We start from the raw sequence: 19,311 nt of genomic DNA on the forward strand, positions 1-19,311 counted from the left end.
ATATCTGGCACCTTAAGCTTTTTAAAGCTTACCAAAGCAAAGATATCACACCTAGAGGTCTGCGGGTTAAAATACAACCCCTTGTGGGCAAGATGGATGATTTGTTGTTGCAGGTTTGGAGTCTTGCTCAACAGAATGCATCCATGTCATTTATTCGTATTCTAAGTTCATATTATGAACGGACGATAGATGGGAATATTGACGATGTTAAGAACCCTTGTGGGGAATTGAAAATGTATGAGGGTCAACCTCAGTATTCTATCTGTCTCAATAGGCTTACAAGGGAGCTATTTACTTTTGAGAAGCAAATTAAAGAAAAGAAAATACGGAAGTTCAACAGGGGTTTGACTGATTATCAAAGGGGCGAACCCTTTGATGCTCAGAAAATTGTCAGGTTTTCTGAGGCCAACAAACCTATGGGGGAGACCAACAGAAAGAGACCCAGATCTATTCTCAGGAAAATAGAGAACACATATAGCAGTACTTCTGCTGATGAGTCCTCAGCTACTGACATGGAGTGTGCTAACATACGAGACTCGCCTGACCCAAAGAAACAATGTAGTTCAGACCACCCTTTAGACATGGCAGGAGGAGTGGTGGGAGAAAACACAAAAATAGACACAGTGGGGAGTCTGCTTCGGACTCTAATGTCCCAGTAGTGGATGCTGATTATAATATTTTAAACATCTCCAATGTTGAAATTACCTATGAACAAAAACAACTTTTTAATAAAGGCTTAAACTATGTTGCGGGCTTTTTTGTGGATGAAACCAGTATGGTTACTGATGTGCATGATTTTTGTCGTAGACTAAATCTTAGACTATTTTTTGGTTCTAGAGATGTCTCTCAAAGATCAACTGATTTCAAATTTCTAAAGTCTGATTTTATGCCTCCTATGAATAAGCATGTGCCCATATTTCAACAGGCTGTGCTCAGGGATATTCATTTTGGATTGGGTCAATATACCCTACTTGGTTACAATCTTATGGTTGGGGAACAACATGCCTTGCAGGAACTTAAGGATAACAAAAGCACTGTGATATTACCAGCTGATAAGGGAGGGGCAGTAGTCATTATGAATGTGGATTATTATCTGGGGGAGGGAAATGGACAGTTGTCCAACCCTCGACACTACATGCATATGCCTATTGACCCCACACCCAATTTTAAGAGGAAAACTGACTCTTTCTTAAATAAGGCCGCCGAAGAAGGGATTATTTCAGATTCTGTGTGATTACATTTGACTGTTTCGGATCCACAGAAACAGATATTATACTTATTACCCAAAATACACAAATCCCTGACAAACCCCCCTGTCAGAACAATAGTTTCCGGTAGTGGTTCACTAATGGTACCTCTTTTTGTACTTCTGACTCGATACCTGAAGCCCGTGTTAAATTTGATTCATGCCAAAATACAGAATATGACACAATTCCTTAAAATATTATTGGATACCCAATTGGACCCAGACTGGCTTCTATGTACCGTTGACGTAAAAGCTCTATACACTAACATTCCCCACTGGGTTGGGCTCCAGGCCTTACATTACAGGTTGGATCGAGCTGATTTGTATCCAGCTGGTTTCAACACATTATTAATATGTATGGTGGAGCATGTACTTAACAAAAATGTGTTCTATTTACAGGGGGAATGTTTCTGGCAAATTCAGGGTACTGCAATCGGTACATCTTTTGCACCCATTTATGTGGATCTGTTCATGGCATATCATGATGAACAGTTGATATATGACCCCACTCATAATATCTATATGAATGAACTTGATATTTGGAGGAGGTACTTGGATGATTGCTGGTTGGTGTGGCGAGCTGATAGGCAATATTTATTGGGAATACGTTCAGTATTTGAACGATAATAAATAGGGAATAGAGTTCACATTAAATTAAGATTACCATCAAATCAACTTTCCTGATGTGACAGTTATTAGAAATTCTGACAACAAACTTAGAACTCAAGTGTTTCATAAGTATCCCCAGTATAACAACTTGCTTTTTGCCACCAGTATGCATCCGAGCCACACCATCTGCAACATCCCAAAATCCCAGTTCTTACGTATTAAAAGAATTTGTTCTACACCGGAGGATTATGTTACATCTCAATAGGACCTTATTAATAGCTTTAGAGTTAGTGGTTATAAACAACATGGTATTATATCTGCCAGCAACTGGGCCTCAGATTTGGACAGGATGCATCTATTGGATTATAAAGATAAAACACAGAGGGTAGAGTCTGATAATATTAGATTTGTAATGACATATGGGTGAAGCATTAATTTGATTCAGAAGGTTATTTCTAAACATTGGAATATATTAATGGCCAATGATGAATTGCATCATACTCTTGGTCCCAAATGTCGGTTTTCATACAGGAGAGGAAAAACACTGGGATCGTATTTTTTCCACTTTAAATGTGCCAGTACAGGTGGTGCAGTTTATCATCAAATAACTATTACTGGGGATAGACTGCTGGGCACCTTTCCCTGTGGCCACTGTTCTTTGTGTCAATATATATTCAAGTCCAAGCAATTTACTAGTAAGAACACAAGTCAGGTTTTTTATACTAGATTGTTTGGGAACTGTGGATCGGACTGGGTAATATACTTAGCCACATGTACCTGCTTGGCTTTCTATATAGGCCAGACATCACATCCCCTGCGTCTTCGTATGTCAGAGCATCGGAATGATATATGTAATAAGCGACTGATGAATGCATTATATAGACATTGCACTATCCACTGTACTGCACAGTTTTATTTTATGATTATAGATAGGATTTATGGTAATAGAAGCAATAGGCAGGGTTGGCATTTGATCTTTAACAAAAAAAGAAAATATTGGATTATAAAATTGGGGGGGGGGTCTTTTTTCACCGGGGCTGAATGATCACTTATAGAGTTTGTGATTTTTATTTTTACAAGATGATGGCATTGATTATTATTTGTTTGATTTTTTTAAGTAAATACATTAATATTTCCTTCAGGAAATGACATAATTTGTAAGACTGACTGTTCATTGGAGGGACTGTTCTATTTAAATGATATGATTATATTGGTTTTGTGACTTATCCCACTGAGAAAGGCAGTTTTGCCAAAACCAGTTTGGGACCATTAAACATTTATTTCTACTTTGTTGTTGTGCTTATTACACCTTGGTGCTGGCCGCATGTTTACTGATTCCTGGTTTGGTTTGGCCCTGCACCTGCCATACGTGCAGACAATTTTTACTGCATCACAGACTATGAATGCACCAAATATTATCAGTGTAAATAGTACTTCTTACTGATATCATTGCTATTTGTACAGTTTTAATAGCTTTTGTTGTTCAAAAAATATTTACATTTGTTTTACTTTATGCTTTTTAAGTTTATTTTTCAGAAGAAGCTCTGGAATGCAAGATGTGTAGGCTGCTATTCCACACCACATAGGTGTTAATGAGTTAAAAGAATTGCATAAACTGATATTTATGTTCAGGCAAGGGGCTATCAAAGCCACTTCTTAGATGATATAAAATTAAATATTACAGTGCAGAAAAGAAAAGAAAAAATATATATTATTATTTGGCATAGGTAAAGGATACTTAAGTTACAAAACCATAGTGAGTAATGGTAACGGAACCTTTGAGAGAGCCATGTCTTTAAAATACAGCCCTGATGCTTACAAGGTTAGTCATTGCATAGAAAACAGTCTGAGGCTTTTTGAATTTTACAGTGAGGTTAAGGGAATACTTGGAAACTGTTCATAATTTATTTACAAAAGGAGCAAGTATATTAAAGAAAAATTTGAACATCAGGTAGTTAATAGTGGGCACAGTACAAGGAAGAGAACAGGCATGGCAAAGAGTGGAGGATGCTGTCAATGGCCTTTTGCATTTGTTGGTACCACATTAAGACTGATGAGTTTAGAACAGGACTTCAAATTTCATCATGGATTTAATTGTGAAACAAAGTGAGTTATATATTTAGCCTTCTGTGATCCGCATCAAACTTTTTATATGCGATAGAGTGCAGTTTGCTTAGAAGGATTTACAATTATGATATAAAAAATATAAGCATATTTTACATGTATAGAGCATAACAAAATTCTATTTTTGTGTATTAGAGCAGGTGTCTATCAATCCAATGGGAGGACCATGGTAACTGCATGTAGAGTTTTGTGAATTACTTTAGGCATTAAAATTAAATGCCTCAAAAGCCCTTGGCCTGAATGAATATATTTGTATTAGTAGTGTTTTAAACTCAAATCTGCTAAATTATAAAGTTTTTTTCTTATTTGCATTTTATAGGTTTGCATTATATTTTATCTAGAGTTGATATTCAAGTTTATGTGTTACATTTAGAGTAGATCGCTATTAGCAACAGAATGTTAATTTTGTATTTATTATTATTTATTATCCAAATTTTCATTATTCTTATTAATATTTATATAATGCAGTTTAACTTCTTGCATTTATAATTATATAGCAAGTTGGTTATGTACGAATAGAGGCTGAAAGAGTTACATACTCTGTAACATAAGAATTTTAACAGTTTCGGACTTCTTGTTTTTATTTTATCATGTTTTGTGATGTCTCTTTAATTTTCAATTATTAGTGATCATGTGACTAATTCAAAGTATATGACTGTTAGTGAATGTACTGTTAAATCAGTTCTGTTGAAATCCTGGGTAGGGACAAAAGTACTTAACTGATGATAATAAACTAAGAGTTTTAGCTATAACTTTGATGTCTCTTGCTCAATTTTGTGGATCTTTGTTGGACTGTGTGGACTCTGACCACTGAGTTTAGTTTTTGCTTTATTTCTTTGTTCTTAATACAGTCTCTTGTACTTTTGGTTATTATGTTTGAACCCCGCCAATTTTTCAACACAGATATATGCAGCCTCCTCCAGCTGAAGTTATTATATTACTTGAGTACAACTTTCAGGGCAGCTTGACTTATTGAGCCAACTGTCCCTTTATTGTACAGGATTGTTCATCTTTTCAGACAAAAAAACTACTACAGTCCATTTTATCATTTCAGATTCATGTTTTCTGATCTATCAGTAAGTCATGCAGATCTTCACTTGAATAGAAAATGGATGGAGCTACTTTAAAAGGGATTCTGCCACCGTTGGAAAAGGTGACTGCTGATGAAGGTCCTATATTACTACTAGAATAGCTAGTCTTTGTTGTACTTGAGAGATGCTAGGTGTAATTTTAATTCCCTGTTTCAAATACCTGCTCCATTTTGGTATAGTTGCAGCTTGGACTATAAATATAGCCACCATGACTGGAGTCTGGATCTAATAATCTATTTACATATTCAATGGCTCTTTTTTGTGATTCCTTTAGTATGTGAAAAAAATGTAGTAGACTGCCAAAATATGTTGTTCCAAGTGACTGCAGTGTGTTTAAGAGCCAATTCAATTATTCTTCCATAATTCTAATTGTACTTTAAGGACAGAATATGGGTTACAATCCCCAACACATCAAATTTTCTTGCACACTCTTAGCAAAACATGTTGATATGACTTACTGGTCTCAGTCCCATGTTTTACTTTTCTATTTCTTTAAATGGGCTATTGTGGTAGACCCCTCTAGGTAGATCACCCTTTTTTTTCCTAGTAAGTGCATACATTAGCTTCAGTTTGAGTCACAGATGCATTATGAAGCTTCTCCACAGCCACATGGCTCCAAAAACTGCTGTTGTTTTTTTACTTTGCTTTTAGAACTTTTGTTTTTGACAACTTTCCACTTCTGTGCCTGGTACTTTACACCTAGAAATATTCCAAACCATTCCCCAAAATCTTCACATCGGTTCTTTTTTGTATTTTGATTGGCTGGATAGGGCACACTTCACTAAAATTCTTTTTTGTGTTTTGCCTAGATGGATAGGATGCCCTTCATGGAGATAAATTTTAGTAGTTTGTTTGGATGGATAGGATGCCCTTTACAGAAGTTAATTTTTGTATTTTGCTTGGCTGGATAGGATACCCTTCATAGATGTTATTTTTTTGTATTTCGCCTGGATTGATAGAACACCCTCTCTCCTGCAGATGCTGAGTGGGCAACTTGAACACCTTTTTGGGTACAAAACCAGCATGATGTCATCAATGTTATGAAAAACTGTCACTCCATATAAATGATTTTTTTTGTTTAAGTCTGTAACAATCATTCAGTGGCAAAGTGTCAGGTTGTGCTGATATCTTTTTCACCGTAGTTTATATGTATTGCTATTGACCATGTTACTCTGCTCATTGACAGCATGGTACTGTTCAGTCATTGCAACTAAATTCTCAGTGATTATAACAATTCTCAGAACAGCTGCTGCCAGGGAAGGGTCTCCTTTGTTCAGCCCATGGTGGTCTGCGGTCATCCTTGATGAACCATCCTATTTCTTCTCTTGTCATTCAGAACTGTTGTACACAACTTCAGTAGGCTGTAAATTTTTGAAATGTACAAGTACTCTGATTGCCTGTGTTATTTCTTGATATCTCTTCTTAAATGGTGCTGTTTAATGTTTAAAATTTGTGATGGTATAAGGATAAGTAATGGTGCCCACTTTGTGTAACCATTAATTATGGGATTTAGAGCATCAATCAAACAGAGTTTCTCCCCAAACAACTAATGACCTATGGTGATTTCACAAACCCTCTACTGAAAACTATCTGCCCTTAAAGTACGTTCCTGGATTTGTGCTATTACTACAGGAGCATGTCTAGGGATAATCATCACAGAATACACATAGTCCAGTCATGACTCCTGTAGTCCTAGCAACATCATCTCCATCAGTCTCTACCGAAGGCCATTGAATACACATAGTCCAGTCATGACTCCTGTAGTCCTAGAAACATCATCTCCATCAGTCTCTACCGAAGGCCATTGAATACACATAGTCCAGTCATGACTCCTGTAGTCCTAGCAACATCATCTCCATCAGTCTCTACCGAAGGCCATTGAATACACATAGTCCAGTCATGACTCCTGTAGTCCTAGCAACATCATCTCCATCAGTCTCTACCGAAGACCATTGAATACACATAGTCCAGTCATGACTCCTGTAGTCCTAGCAACATCATCTCCATCAGTCTCTACCGAAGACCATTGAATACACATAGTCCAGTCATGACTCCTGTAGTCCTAGCAACATCATCTCCATCAGTCTCTACCGAAGACCATTGGTGTCATTTTGTGTTATCGGCAATCAGTGTTATTTCTGCTTAATTGTCTACCATGTCATTACATGCTGTGGATCAATTATTTGTCAAGGCTTGGAGGGCCATTAGTTATGCTGAGTTATTGCTCTAATCGTTCCTAACATAACATAGCAATCCTACCTTCCTGTCAAATTTCTTCTTATTGGATGTGGCATTTCTCTTTCAAGCTTGTCAAGTCAGGATAAAAACTATTGACTGGTCTCAGTGGCATGGTTGGCTGAAAGTGCCCCTTATAAGTATGAGATTTATTCTTTTACTGATCTTTATCCATAGCCCTGTCTTTGTCATATTTTCTTTTCTTTTTCCCTGCACTTGGATTTCATCTTTATTTTCTGGCTTCTCATTCTTTTTTGTCTCTGCTTTACATTTCTGATGAAACATGTCCATAGCTATCACATTAATACCATCCGTGGGTAGTCCTTAACTCAGCAGTTCCTTTGCAGTCTAGTTCTTGCATTCATAATTGTGAAGACTCTGTAAGCCTAGCATTCCTTGTTTCATTATGTAAACCATTACCTCTGACATCAAATAACTGTACTTTGTCCAATATCTGCTGCCTTGTGGTTTCCCTGAAGTAGCCATTAGCCACCCTTTCTACCTCCATTGAGCATTTTTATTCAGCTGATTTCACATCACCTCTGAGAGATCTTGTTTATCACATGGCTATCAACTGTATATTTCAAACATAAATGTATGAAACCTCCATTTTATGCTCATTCTGTTCAGCACAGACACACATGAAATCTCCGTTTTATACTCATTTTGTTCAGCACATGCACACGCACACACACACAAACACACACACACACACACACACACACACACACACACACACACACACACACACACACACACACACATACACCATAATATATAATGTTGTTTAGCCACTGATTTAAGGTTTCACAGAACGTATGTCGAAAGAGTGGAGATAAAATAAAACATCAAGCTGGACTTTCTGATAAAACAAGAGTCTTGAAGCTCTGCTACCTTAAGCTACAGTGAAGCACAGGTCCCACTTAACCTCAGGTTTATATTTAGCCACTGAAGATTGATGCAGAGATGTAATTCTGACAGTCCAAGGTTATGGAAGGGAGCTGTGGGTGACACTACTAGGCATAGTAAGTGCTGATAACAAGACTACCTAATGTTTTACATGGGGAAGCAAAAATAAAATGACCTGTTGTATAAGTATTTGTCATAAGATATTGAGAACTTCCAGTGACAGCATGATTTCTACATGGAAGCCACTAGGGCTAAGCAGGAAGTTGGATGTGCTTCTGGGAACATCGTCATTTTTGCAAACATAGTGAGGGGTGAAACGTGTTACGCAGAAGGGGATGGGCTAGTTTTGTTAAACCTGGAGAATGAGTGGGTATCATACTACATAGTTTTTGGACAACCATGTTAGAACAAAAGGGAATGACATCTAGGTTGAGTGCACACATGCCCTTTGAAAATATAATTATATCTGTGGGTCAGATTACTGAGGTTAGATACATTTAAGATAATAATTCCACATGGGTTACAATGGTTACTTTGTGTAAGCACAAGACTATATGTAGCAACAAATTATCAGGATCGCACAGACTGATTTAAAATCAGTCTGTTTCTAGCATGCTGTTTTCACTGCATTTTGTTTTTTTTTTTTTTTGATACAGTATTTTCCTGGGTAACCATGGAAACACACTTACCAATGTGATTAAGATGCATTCTTTCTTAAAGGGACAGTGACACACTTATTTACTGCCAGGATAACAAACTGTCCTACAGCAAATTAGATTTATACATGCTGATATAAGTGGTTATGTATAGTCTCATCTCGATATGTGTACTTTCTATTTTAGGAGGAAGTTCAATATGTAAACTGAGCATGCATGCAGAAATGTTAAGGATACTGTTATAAGCTCAACTATTTTCTGAAAAACATATTTGACAGCTGTGCTAAGCTAAACATTGCTCCACCCACATTTTGCACTGATCACAATGCTGTGATGTGTCTTTTATATATTAAAACAAGCCTAATAAAAGATGCCATCTTTAAAATATTTTCAAACAGCAACTACAGTGCCCTGAATAGTCATTCTGTGTCATTTATGGGAACATACTGGTGAATCATTCACAGGCTTTAACAAAACTTTAAAAAACTACAATGACAAATTCATCTCAGTGAGACATAAATATAGTGATCAGTTCTGCAATAATCCTAAATGGTAGCATTACAATATCAACAAATTATTAAATCAAAAGAAAAGAGTGTTCAAAACCTTCAAACTTTACAAAATCCAATGACAAAACATTATGGTAAACTTTATCTCTAAAGAATTCGTTAAAATAATGGAAAGAAGCAATGTTTATGCCCAAGTAAAACTTGCCATCAGGATGAAACACAATAGTATGGTACTCTACAACCACATATAAAAAAAAAAAAACAATGGAGAAAAAACAAGAATTGTGTGGGCTATAGCAAAATGGTATTATGATAATACAGCTAACAGATATAGCTAACATATTAGTGTACAGATTTAGAGCAAATTTCCTTCCTCAAAAGGTATTCATATCAACTGCTCCTTACTGCAATATGATCCCACTTCCAAATTACCTCTGAAATAGTCACCCCTTTCAGTAATGTCAAAAAGACCAGCTCAATGTGACCAGATGAAAAACCAAGAAGCCTCCTTTGTGCAACCAAAAATGGTTTGGTATACTCCCCTACTCACATTTTAATGGAACATTAAAAACTATATGTTCCTGTTATCAGGGTAAGGACTACTGCAGTTACATTTCAAAGGGAGGCCCTTCCACTAATACCAGTAATTACACGCCAAGCAGTTTCAGAAGCATATTGTGTGATGCAATTGAACGATTCATTGTTAGTCTTATTCAGTTGACACAAAAATATATTTCTCTATTTAACCCAGCATGCTTTTGTCAAAGGTGATCTTGTAGGAATAATCTCATACATTTTTTAGACTGCTGTCTGGCACAAAGATTACTATCTCCATGCAGCTTACTTCTATTCTGTTGAAGAGTTCAACAGTATAGTTATGATACACAATGTCAAAGATCAAAGGGAAAATAAAATCATAATAACTTGGGTCCACAAATGGACCTAGACATACACGATAGGTACATACATATTGGTAGATAAGCACATTTCTATCAACAATATTACCTAATAACACTAGATATTTTCAAGTCTCTGTACTGTGGCAAGTCTTTTCAACACTGTTTTTAGAGTTCAAACTGAGTCCAATTTCTAGATCACCATATATGCACATGGTTGCAAACATTAGGAGCATTGACGTTATTCCCATTGTGACCACCTGCTTTCATTACATTAAAGATGATTAGTGCATTAGAAATAACCTTGCCTTCAGTGTCAGAATTTCAGCATTCTGTCATTTCCCATATAACTACTGTTGCCTACAAAGTATGTTGAGTTACTTACTTGATGCACTGCAGTGATGAAATTCACAGCAGTGAACTATTTCCTTGTATACAGATCCCACCATAAAATTACAGTATAGTGTGCCATATGATGCAGTTGTGGATTACTCATGAGGAGAATTGAAGGGCTTCAAGACTTGTCATGGTCAAAGACTACATTAACTTCCTCTTTTCTGTATCTTATTGTCTTCTTAAAGGAAACCTTACTATTTGAAACCCTTTCTTTAGAATAGCACACTAGTGACATGAACATTAGAGAGTACTTGCTTTGAATAAAAATTAATATCCACCATATTACGAAATTACAACTTCATATAATTTCCAAGACTCCAATGTCTATGTGATAAACTCCCCAGCTAAATTAAACTCACCCCATCAATCCATACCAGCAGGGAGGAAGTGGCTAACTATATGGGCATCTCTGAGTTCCAACATGAGATCTGGAACATTAAGCTCCATAATGCCCAATAGGCCATTGTTTATTAAATTTATGAATCTTTGAACCTACTCAGCCAATAAATTAACTCAACAAATAAGTATGTACATACATAAACATTAAAAGAGATATTGCATTCAAATAGGTTCATAGGTTCATAGGTTCATAGGTTCATACTAGGCTATCTGCCCGAGGGCATTTACAAGCCTAGCCCATCGTTTTGTGGCTTACGCCACCCCTTTAGTATGGGGAACTATACCCATTATTTTGCTGTGCCTCTGTCGAGCAGTGACACTGAGGTAATCCCTGGGGTATATCTGCGATCTCCCATCCATTGGTCAAGATTTCTCTTGAACAAGGCCAGCGAGGTGCTCTGCCTCACATGTACCGGGATTTTGTTCCACAGCATAGGGAGTCTTTGGGTGATGAATCTATCCCTCCAGCACGTCCTATTAATAGCCGTGTCAAGGTTTAAGTCTCCCGCCCTTGTGGCTCTGATGGATCTAGATTTTTGAGGTGAAGCATATTCATCAAATCTGGGTTTGACATGGCCTTGTATGTTAGGCAAAGGTCACCTCTGAGCAAGCGGTAAGCGACTGAATAGAGCTGGAGTTCTTTCAGTCGGGCAGCATAGGACAGATTTGAGACCCTTTATCCTTTTGGTGAGGAACTTTTGTGGCCTCTCTAGCTGCTGCAAGTGTCGGGTCAGATACATTCCGAATGGGGCATTGTACTCAATCATTGGTCTGATGAGTGATGAGTAAAGGGAGACTATGACCTCCCTTGATCTAGATGAGAATCCCTTCATGATAAGGTGGGCAATGTAGAAGGTCTTCCTAACTACTTTAGCTACATGGGTGTCGAATGACAGACTACTATCAACCTGGGTCCCCAGGTCCCTGATAACTTCTTCTGTGCTCAGTGGATTGCCACCTATTTGGTAGCTAGGGGTAACCTTGTTTTTCCCGAAGGGTATGACTATGCATTTTTGGCATTTAACTTTAGGCCGTGGCTCTGGCACCAGTTATCCGTTTCTGTGAGACCCTTCTGAAGGATATCTGTGTCAGATGTGTTTTCTACTATGGCCAGTTTGCAGTCATCTGCAAACTTTGTCAGCCATAACCCTCCTGTGTTTGCTTGTACTTGGAAAAGTAGATGCCAAACAAGAGTGGGCCCAGGACTGAGCCCTGTGGGACACCACTTGTGACAGGCTTTGAGTCTGACATGGCGCCAGCAGCTCTGACCCTGTGGGTTCTGTCACTCAGCCAGTTTGCAACCCATCTTGTGATGTATGGGTTGACATTTAAGCTGATGAGTTTTTCAATGATACCCGAGTGGGGTATTGTATCGAAGGCCTTAGCCAGATCGAGGTAGGCTGTATGGACTGCCTTTCCCTCATCAATGGCTTTGGTGACTGTTTGAAAAAGTCAACCAAGTTTAAAAGGCATGATCTGCCTTTGACAAAGCCAAACTGGGTTGGATCCAAAGTCTGCAAATTCCCTATGTCTTTATTTATGAGGTCCATTATGATCCTCTCCATGGCTTTGCAGATAAGGCTTGTCAAGCTAATGGGCGGTAATTTCCAGGGTCGGTGGAGGCACCGCCTTTGTGAAGTGGTACCACAGTTGCAGTGCGCCACTCCTGGGTGCGTATCCAGAGGTAAGACTTTGATTAAACAGCTGTCCTAGCTGTGGGTTTAATTCCTCATTGAGTTCATGGAGCACACAGCCGGGGACACCATCAGGTCCCATGGATGCTGTGCTTTTTGCTTTGGAGAGAGCAGTTCTCACTTGGGCGCTGGAGATGTTTGGGGGGCTGCAATCGGTTGGTATAGATATCTCTCCTTTTGGGGAGGGGAGAAGTTTGCACTGAACCTGTCAGCCAGTATGTTGGCAATGTCTGTAGGATCAGTAATCTTCACATCATTTTGAACTAGCTCTGAGCATATCTGGGAGTTTCCTCCCAGGTTTCTAACATAGCTAAAGAAGGCCTTATGATTGTCTTTTGAGTCTTTTAGCTATTTTTCTCTCGAAATTTGCTTTGGATGATTTTATGAGAGCTCTTAGTTTTTTACTTATAGTGATCAAGGGTGTCTTACCTTTTAAGGATTTTGCTCTATCTTGTAGTAGCTTCCTCCTTTTGTTGTAGAGTTTGTTTATGGCTGGGGTCCACCAGACTGGACGCTTGCCTTTGGTACAAAGAGTCTTTGTTTTGCTTGGGATTGCCTTATCCATGCAGTCCTGCAGGTGCTGGTAGAAGGCATTTGTAAGTGATTCAGCGGCTTGAGTACTGTTTTCCATGGCTCGGGGCCTTAAAGGAGACCACACTAGTCTTTAGAAGTGTGAAGTCGGCTTTTGAGAAGTTCTTTACTGTGGTCTTTTTATTTCAGGTGGGGGTGGGATGAGGACCTCCAGCGAGATTAGTTGTGGTCTGATCTCACCAGTGAGGGGTACACCTCCGGTGTTGAACATTGTGCTCCCATGTTCGTGATGATGAGATCAAGTATGTTATCTCCTCTTGTGGGGATGGTGACTAGTTGTTCCATGGCATTTGAGTTTATGAATTCCAGGAACTTTTGGGCTAGGGTGTTTGGGCTTGAGTAGTGTTCCCAGTCTATATTAGGGTAATTGAAGTCACCTAGTATGATGGTGTTTGGTGATACATTTATCCCTCTAGTGTTTTCAGGAAGGCCATGTGAGGTTCCTGAGTTTGTGAGGGTGACCTGTAACATGCTACAATTTGCAGAGCAGTCTTGCCTATGGTTAATTGCACCTGGATGGTCTCAGATGCATCATGCGTTGCCACCAGTCTTGAGGTGTGGGTGTCCTTGATGAATATGGATACCCCCCCACTTTCTTAGTATTGTCCAGATTTTGGAGGCGGAACGCATGATATGAGGTAAAACCTGATAGCGCTGGGGTGCTCTCAGGAGCCTTGAACCAGGTTTCTGTCACAGCACAGACATCGATGTTCTCCATACTGAGAAGGGCCTCGAGTGCGTGCATTTTGAGATTTAGACTTCTGGCATTGAGCAGCATTACCCTTAGTTTTTTCCTTTTTGTGTTCTAGGGTGGTAGGTTTAGAATTTGAGCCTTGCCTAAAAAAGGCACTATGGGGTGGCAAGAGCCTTTGCCAATATCCGGAATCCCAGGGGTGACAGGTGCAAGCCGTCCCTTGCGAAGCAGCGTGGCTTGTCCAGCATGTCATCCCAGGCAGACAGACACTGGATCCCCTTTGAATGACACCAGTGTTTAAGCCAATTGTTAAAGCTGATCATCTTATCTCTGTATTGTGGCATCATTCTTGGTGAAGGTAGGATACTGCTCAAGGTCAGGGTCATACCTGTCTGGGCTACATAATCAGAGAGCTCCTCAATGTCTCTTTTCATGTAGTCCAAGGAGGTGCGTCTCAGGTCGTTTACACCAGCGTGGACAATGACTGAATCATATTTGTACCTGCTGTTGAGAGACCTGAGTGCTTGCGTTATGTGGCGGATTCTAGCGCCCGACAGGCAGCTTACTGTGACCTTCTCCTTACTCAGTCTGGTGAGCGGGGCGTCAGTGTGTCTGACTATGGAGTCACCAATGACTAGTGTGTCTGGCATTGTGTTTGGCCTTAAGGGCTGTGACTGTTTGACACTCTGACTGTGAGGTCTATGTGTTGCAGGTGTTGTGTTCTGAGGTGGTGGTTGTTTGGGTGTCTGCTTTGGTGGCCTCTGCTGTTTTGGTAGATTTTTGATCAGAGCCTCCGAGTATGTCTTTGTGTGTTTATGTGTATGATTTGAGGTTGTAATGGTAATATGTGAGACTGGGTCTATAGTGTGTGTGGTAACCTTCTCCTCCTGACTGGTCTTGCCAGTCCTATGTTGAGAGAGCTCAGCCTCCAGTTTGGCCGTATAGTTGCATCTCTCGCATGTATTTGTGTTTTGTGGGAGGAGGAGAGGGTTGTCTGTGTACATGAGGCAATTGTAACATTGCCTCAATATTCCCAGGTTCACCAGCTGAGCAGGAGAGGACACTAGCAACTGATCCCTCGACATGCTAGAAGGAATAGACAAATGATCAAGTCCAAGATTTATTTCACAAATTATCCATTTTAAAATAACAGGCTCTATAGAAACAGCATTAACAGAAATGTTGTTATTTTCCCTACTACTTCTATCTGAAATTATATTAACTCTACTAGCCTAACAATAGAATGAATGTCGTGCAATGAACCAGTGCATTGTGAATGTAGTGGGTGACATTTAAGAGAGTTGCTTAATGCCCAGTATCGCATTTGAAGTTATTAGTTTTAATGCCCAGTATCGCATTTGAAGTTATTAGTTTTAATGACCAGTATCTCATTTGAAGTTATTAGTTTCTACATTCATTTATACCTGCCTTTTGTTGCTGCTAGTTCTACTGCTTTGTTCAGATAACAGCATATGTCTTGTTCTATGTTTAACAAAGTTGATCAGACAAGCAGAACTTGCAGAAACTTACCTTTCTGACATTGTAGACTGCCATAGCAATGGAAAGAAACATGATGACTGTGATTCCTATTGCATAGTTGGTGTACCCTTCTGCAAACCACAGGCAAACAGAGAATAGTTGGAACAAGTAAAAGGGATACGAAATCTGTAAATACAATGACAGAGAAAATGTATTGTAATAGAATGTTCTTGCTATTGCACTTAAAATAACTGATCTAGTATTTCAGTTTTATATATCTTCTTACAAAGACACTACTTATGTTTTATGCTTTGCTGCCAGAAAATAAATAAAAACAAAAGGAATAACATTCTTTGTCATTTTACAAGCAAATTATTTCATGTATACCAAATCCTAAATGAGTTTAGACACTAGGTGTATATTAAGTATAGATATTTACTATAAAAATGATAGTTATAAAAAAAGAGCTACTGTAACTGTATTGATTATTATTTATTTAACGGTAAGCAATGTCTTTCAGCTTCTCCCATCAGGGGCTGTCACAGCAGATCACCAGTCCGTAGAATGATTGGCAGTGGAATTTGTATGGTGTCGAGTTGCCAGCCCGTTGCCCAACCTTCACAGAAGGCACATGCACATGCACCTACCTGTATGTCTTTAAAACTCACTTGACCACAGGGAGAACATGCAGACTCTGCACAGAAAGCGCTGCAGCCAAAATTGAACCGGAGAACCTCTTTCAGTGAGATGACAACGCTGACTGCTGCACCACTGTGGCCATCTCAATAAAGCAAAAAAAAAAAAAAAAAACTATGTAGACAGTTCATATATATGCCACTACAAGTTTCATGTTCAATGTGAAATTGGTCAAGCACCAGTAGCCCACAGGGGAAAAAAAAAAGATGAATGGCATAATGCCAAATGCTGTTTTCCATAATTCTGAACCAACAATGATGCACTTCTTTAAGGATATTTCTCCCATCTTTCAGTTTATGTGACCATGAAGTTGATATATATAAGTTTTTTTGGAGGGGGGGGGGTTGCCCCTTGCAAAAAAAAAAAAAAAAGATAAAAGGAGTTTTTCACCATTTTGGGCATTTTTTCATTTTTTGGAACATTGAGTTTCAGGAAGTCAGTATTTCATAGTAATACCCTTTGCTTCTGCATCCTCCCATATAAAATAAACACCGCCCAAGTATAATCAAATCTTGCAAAGAAAAATCATAAAGTTCATCAAATGATTATTTGTTGAGTGTAACTTGTAATAATGGATTTTGATAAGTGAGCAACATACATCTGGGCTATGAAGTCTTCTTTTTATAATGCAAAATCCTTCCTGTTTGTTTATCTTACAGCTTAGACAGCTCATATGATAATAAGTAGATGGATCAGAATGCGGTCTGTGATACTTGGAAGCCTACTGAAAGACTATTTTTTTGTGCCAAGCAAGAAGGGTCTTTAATAGGTAATAGGTATTGCAAACTTTCTATTTCTGTACCTTATAAAGAATATAAATGCCATTACAAACTTATGCCATAAGATTTTATGTGACAGATCATGGTGTAACTTTCTAATTTTTCATAGGGATGTTCTTTGTTACAACATCTTGAAAATCTGAACTAGATCTATTAAAGTTGTCAAAAGAATCATTTAGTATACAATTTGGTAAATTCTCACTTTTTCGCAATGCTCATTAGGTTGGTTTATAACAAAGTACAATCATTTCATTACAGCATTACATGAAAATAGCAGTCACAAGTTTTCAGATATGGAAACATTTTTATGCCTTAATGATCTATGAATGGCAGTTACATGCAGCAGCTATAAAAATCTTACCTGAGGAGGGCCACATATAATAATATACATATATGATTCATACGATGAGGCCATAATGTGGTTCTGCTGAACATGCTAGCAAATCTACTAAGTGCTGAAGTAATGATCTTGTATTTATGTTGATAATCATGTTGTAATAACTTACATTTTCTAGTGTTTTTACCTATAGCCAAAAGTAATGTTTTTATAGTTATTAAAGTAAAGAAATTCTATCTTTTGAACTGAAATGCGGAAAAATGATGATTACCTACCTTTAATTTTCATTCATCATATGATTTCCATATGAGTTTTTGTGTTTTTTTAACTAAGTAGAACAAAAGACTCTTCCATATAAAGCACAATGAAATATACTCTCAAACAAGGAATGCTTGTTATTTCAGTTTACCTTGAAAATTCTGTATGCAAATAGAGCTACTTTTCAGGGAACAATAAACAAATATAATGATGGAAGTAAATTTGAGTATCCATTTGTTTTGTGCATATATAAAGAGAAAATTAGAAATGCTGAAGTATACAGAGCAATGAAAACATTTTACTTTGTTTCTGTAGAATTCACAAAAAAGACCAAAAATGTTTATAAAGCCTTTGACACAGTCTAGTTAGAACTTTATCCACAATAAAAAAGTGGTGAAATGGTTATAGTCCAGCTACTGTCCAAATAGGAAGGTCGTTGCTTTATTGAAGGCAAGGATTCCAGATAGAATCATGGATATTACTCAGAGAGCCACTCACTGGCTGTAGTAGCAAGTTACTACTCCAATCAGAAGTTTGTGTTTGTAGCAGCTAGACCAATAAGCTTTCAGAATGTGAAAGAGTTTTCTATCTGAAGACATAGAATGACTTTGTGAAGAGTTCGGTTGACTGTTTATTGAAGGTAAGTAAACTTTTGAGCAGCATTGTAATATCATGTTCATGTACTATTTTACCCAGTTGTTTAAATCTAACTGCATGATGACAGCTTTCCCATAAGTGTTTTTCCCTACCAGAAATCTTAGATGTGGCACTTTTATCTCTACACTAGCACAAAACTTCAGGATCCCTAAATAAAGCTACAAAAAACTACAAATTATGTACAAAATTATATACTACTGTGCAGTTTTCTATGTTTACTGATTTATAAAACTGTTAATTCTGGTGGATCAGGTAGCCTGGTTTCATACACTGTTTTAAAATGGATGTCAGTAAAGGCTGCTAAAGGTGTTAAGGCCCATATCGATTGGTAACTGAAACAGGAGGTTGAAATGTTGATGTTACTTTTGTTAATTTCCCCTCAGGCAACTGTGAACTTGACTTCTTATTTTTGTATTTCATAGTGTCATAATTAGATGGATCCTTCATTTTCCTGAACTGCCATTTCATTCTGTAAGTTTAAATGATGTTGTATCTTTCGTCTTTTCCCAGTTAGGGGTTGTCACAGTGGAAGTCCAGTCCGCTAATGATTGGCAGTAGATTTTTACGTGCCGAGTTGCCAGCCCTGACGCACAACCTTCAACGAAGGTATGCCCATTCACGCATGTCTCCACACAGAAGACGCTTAGTGTTATAAACCTCTAAGTATGTAAATACTTGAACCAGATTTTAAATGTTTTGACCCTAGGGACTAGATACATTTGTAGTTTGATTAGATTCAGTATTGGAGGTTTACATCCTTTGCTTGTAAATGCTTATGTTAACAGCTAGCATGCTGTTTTTATTCACTGTAATGTTAAAAAAATAATTTCTCTATTGTATGATGTTTTTTGTTACACTTCAGTCTTTGTAGATGTTAAAACCAGTTCTTTCTTTTGAAGTGATAAGAACTTTACTATTATAGATATATGATGATGTAACTGGTTCTGCAATAAATATAAAGGAAAATGGCTAAGAATGCTTCCACTAAAGTTGCTTGAGGTAAAATTCCTTGAGTTTCATTCAATTGCAAAAAAAAAAATATCAAGACAGAATGTT

The 19,311-nt window shown here is 37.9% G+C and overlaps 1 protein-coding gene across 1 annotated transcript in view; it reads right to left on the reverse strand.

The window, feature by feature from the left end:
• LOC122800919 (probable cation-transporting ATPase 13A4) overlaps positions 1-19,311 on the reverse strand; it is an 846,809-nt gene that overhangs the window by 639,539 nt on the left and 187,959 nt on the right. Inside the window, exon 7 of the mRNA XM_044070278.1 lies at positions 15,580-15,714. Coding sequence (XP_043926213.1) covers positions 15,580-15,714 — 135 coding nt within the window. The remainder of the gene's footprint in view (positions 1-15,579; positions 15,715-19,311) is intronic.

The sequence above is a fragment of the Protopterus annectens genome, chromosome 4.part1, assembly GCF_019279795.1.
Source record: "Protopterus annectens isolate FY-2018-M chromosome 4.part1, PAN1.0, whole genome shotgun sequence".
Classification (NCBI taxonomy): domain Eukaryota; kingdom Metazoa; phylum Chordata; order Ceratodontiformes; family Protopteridae; genus Protopterus; species Protopterus annectens.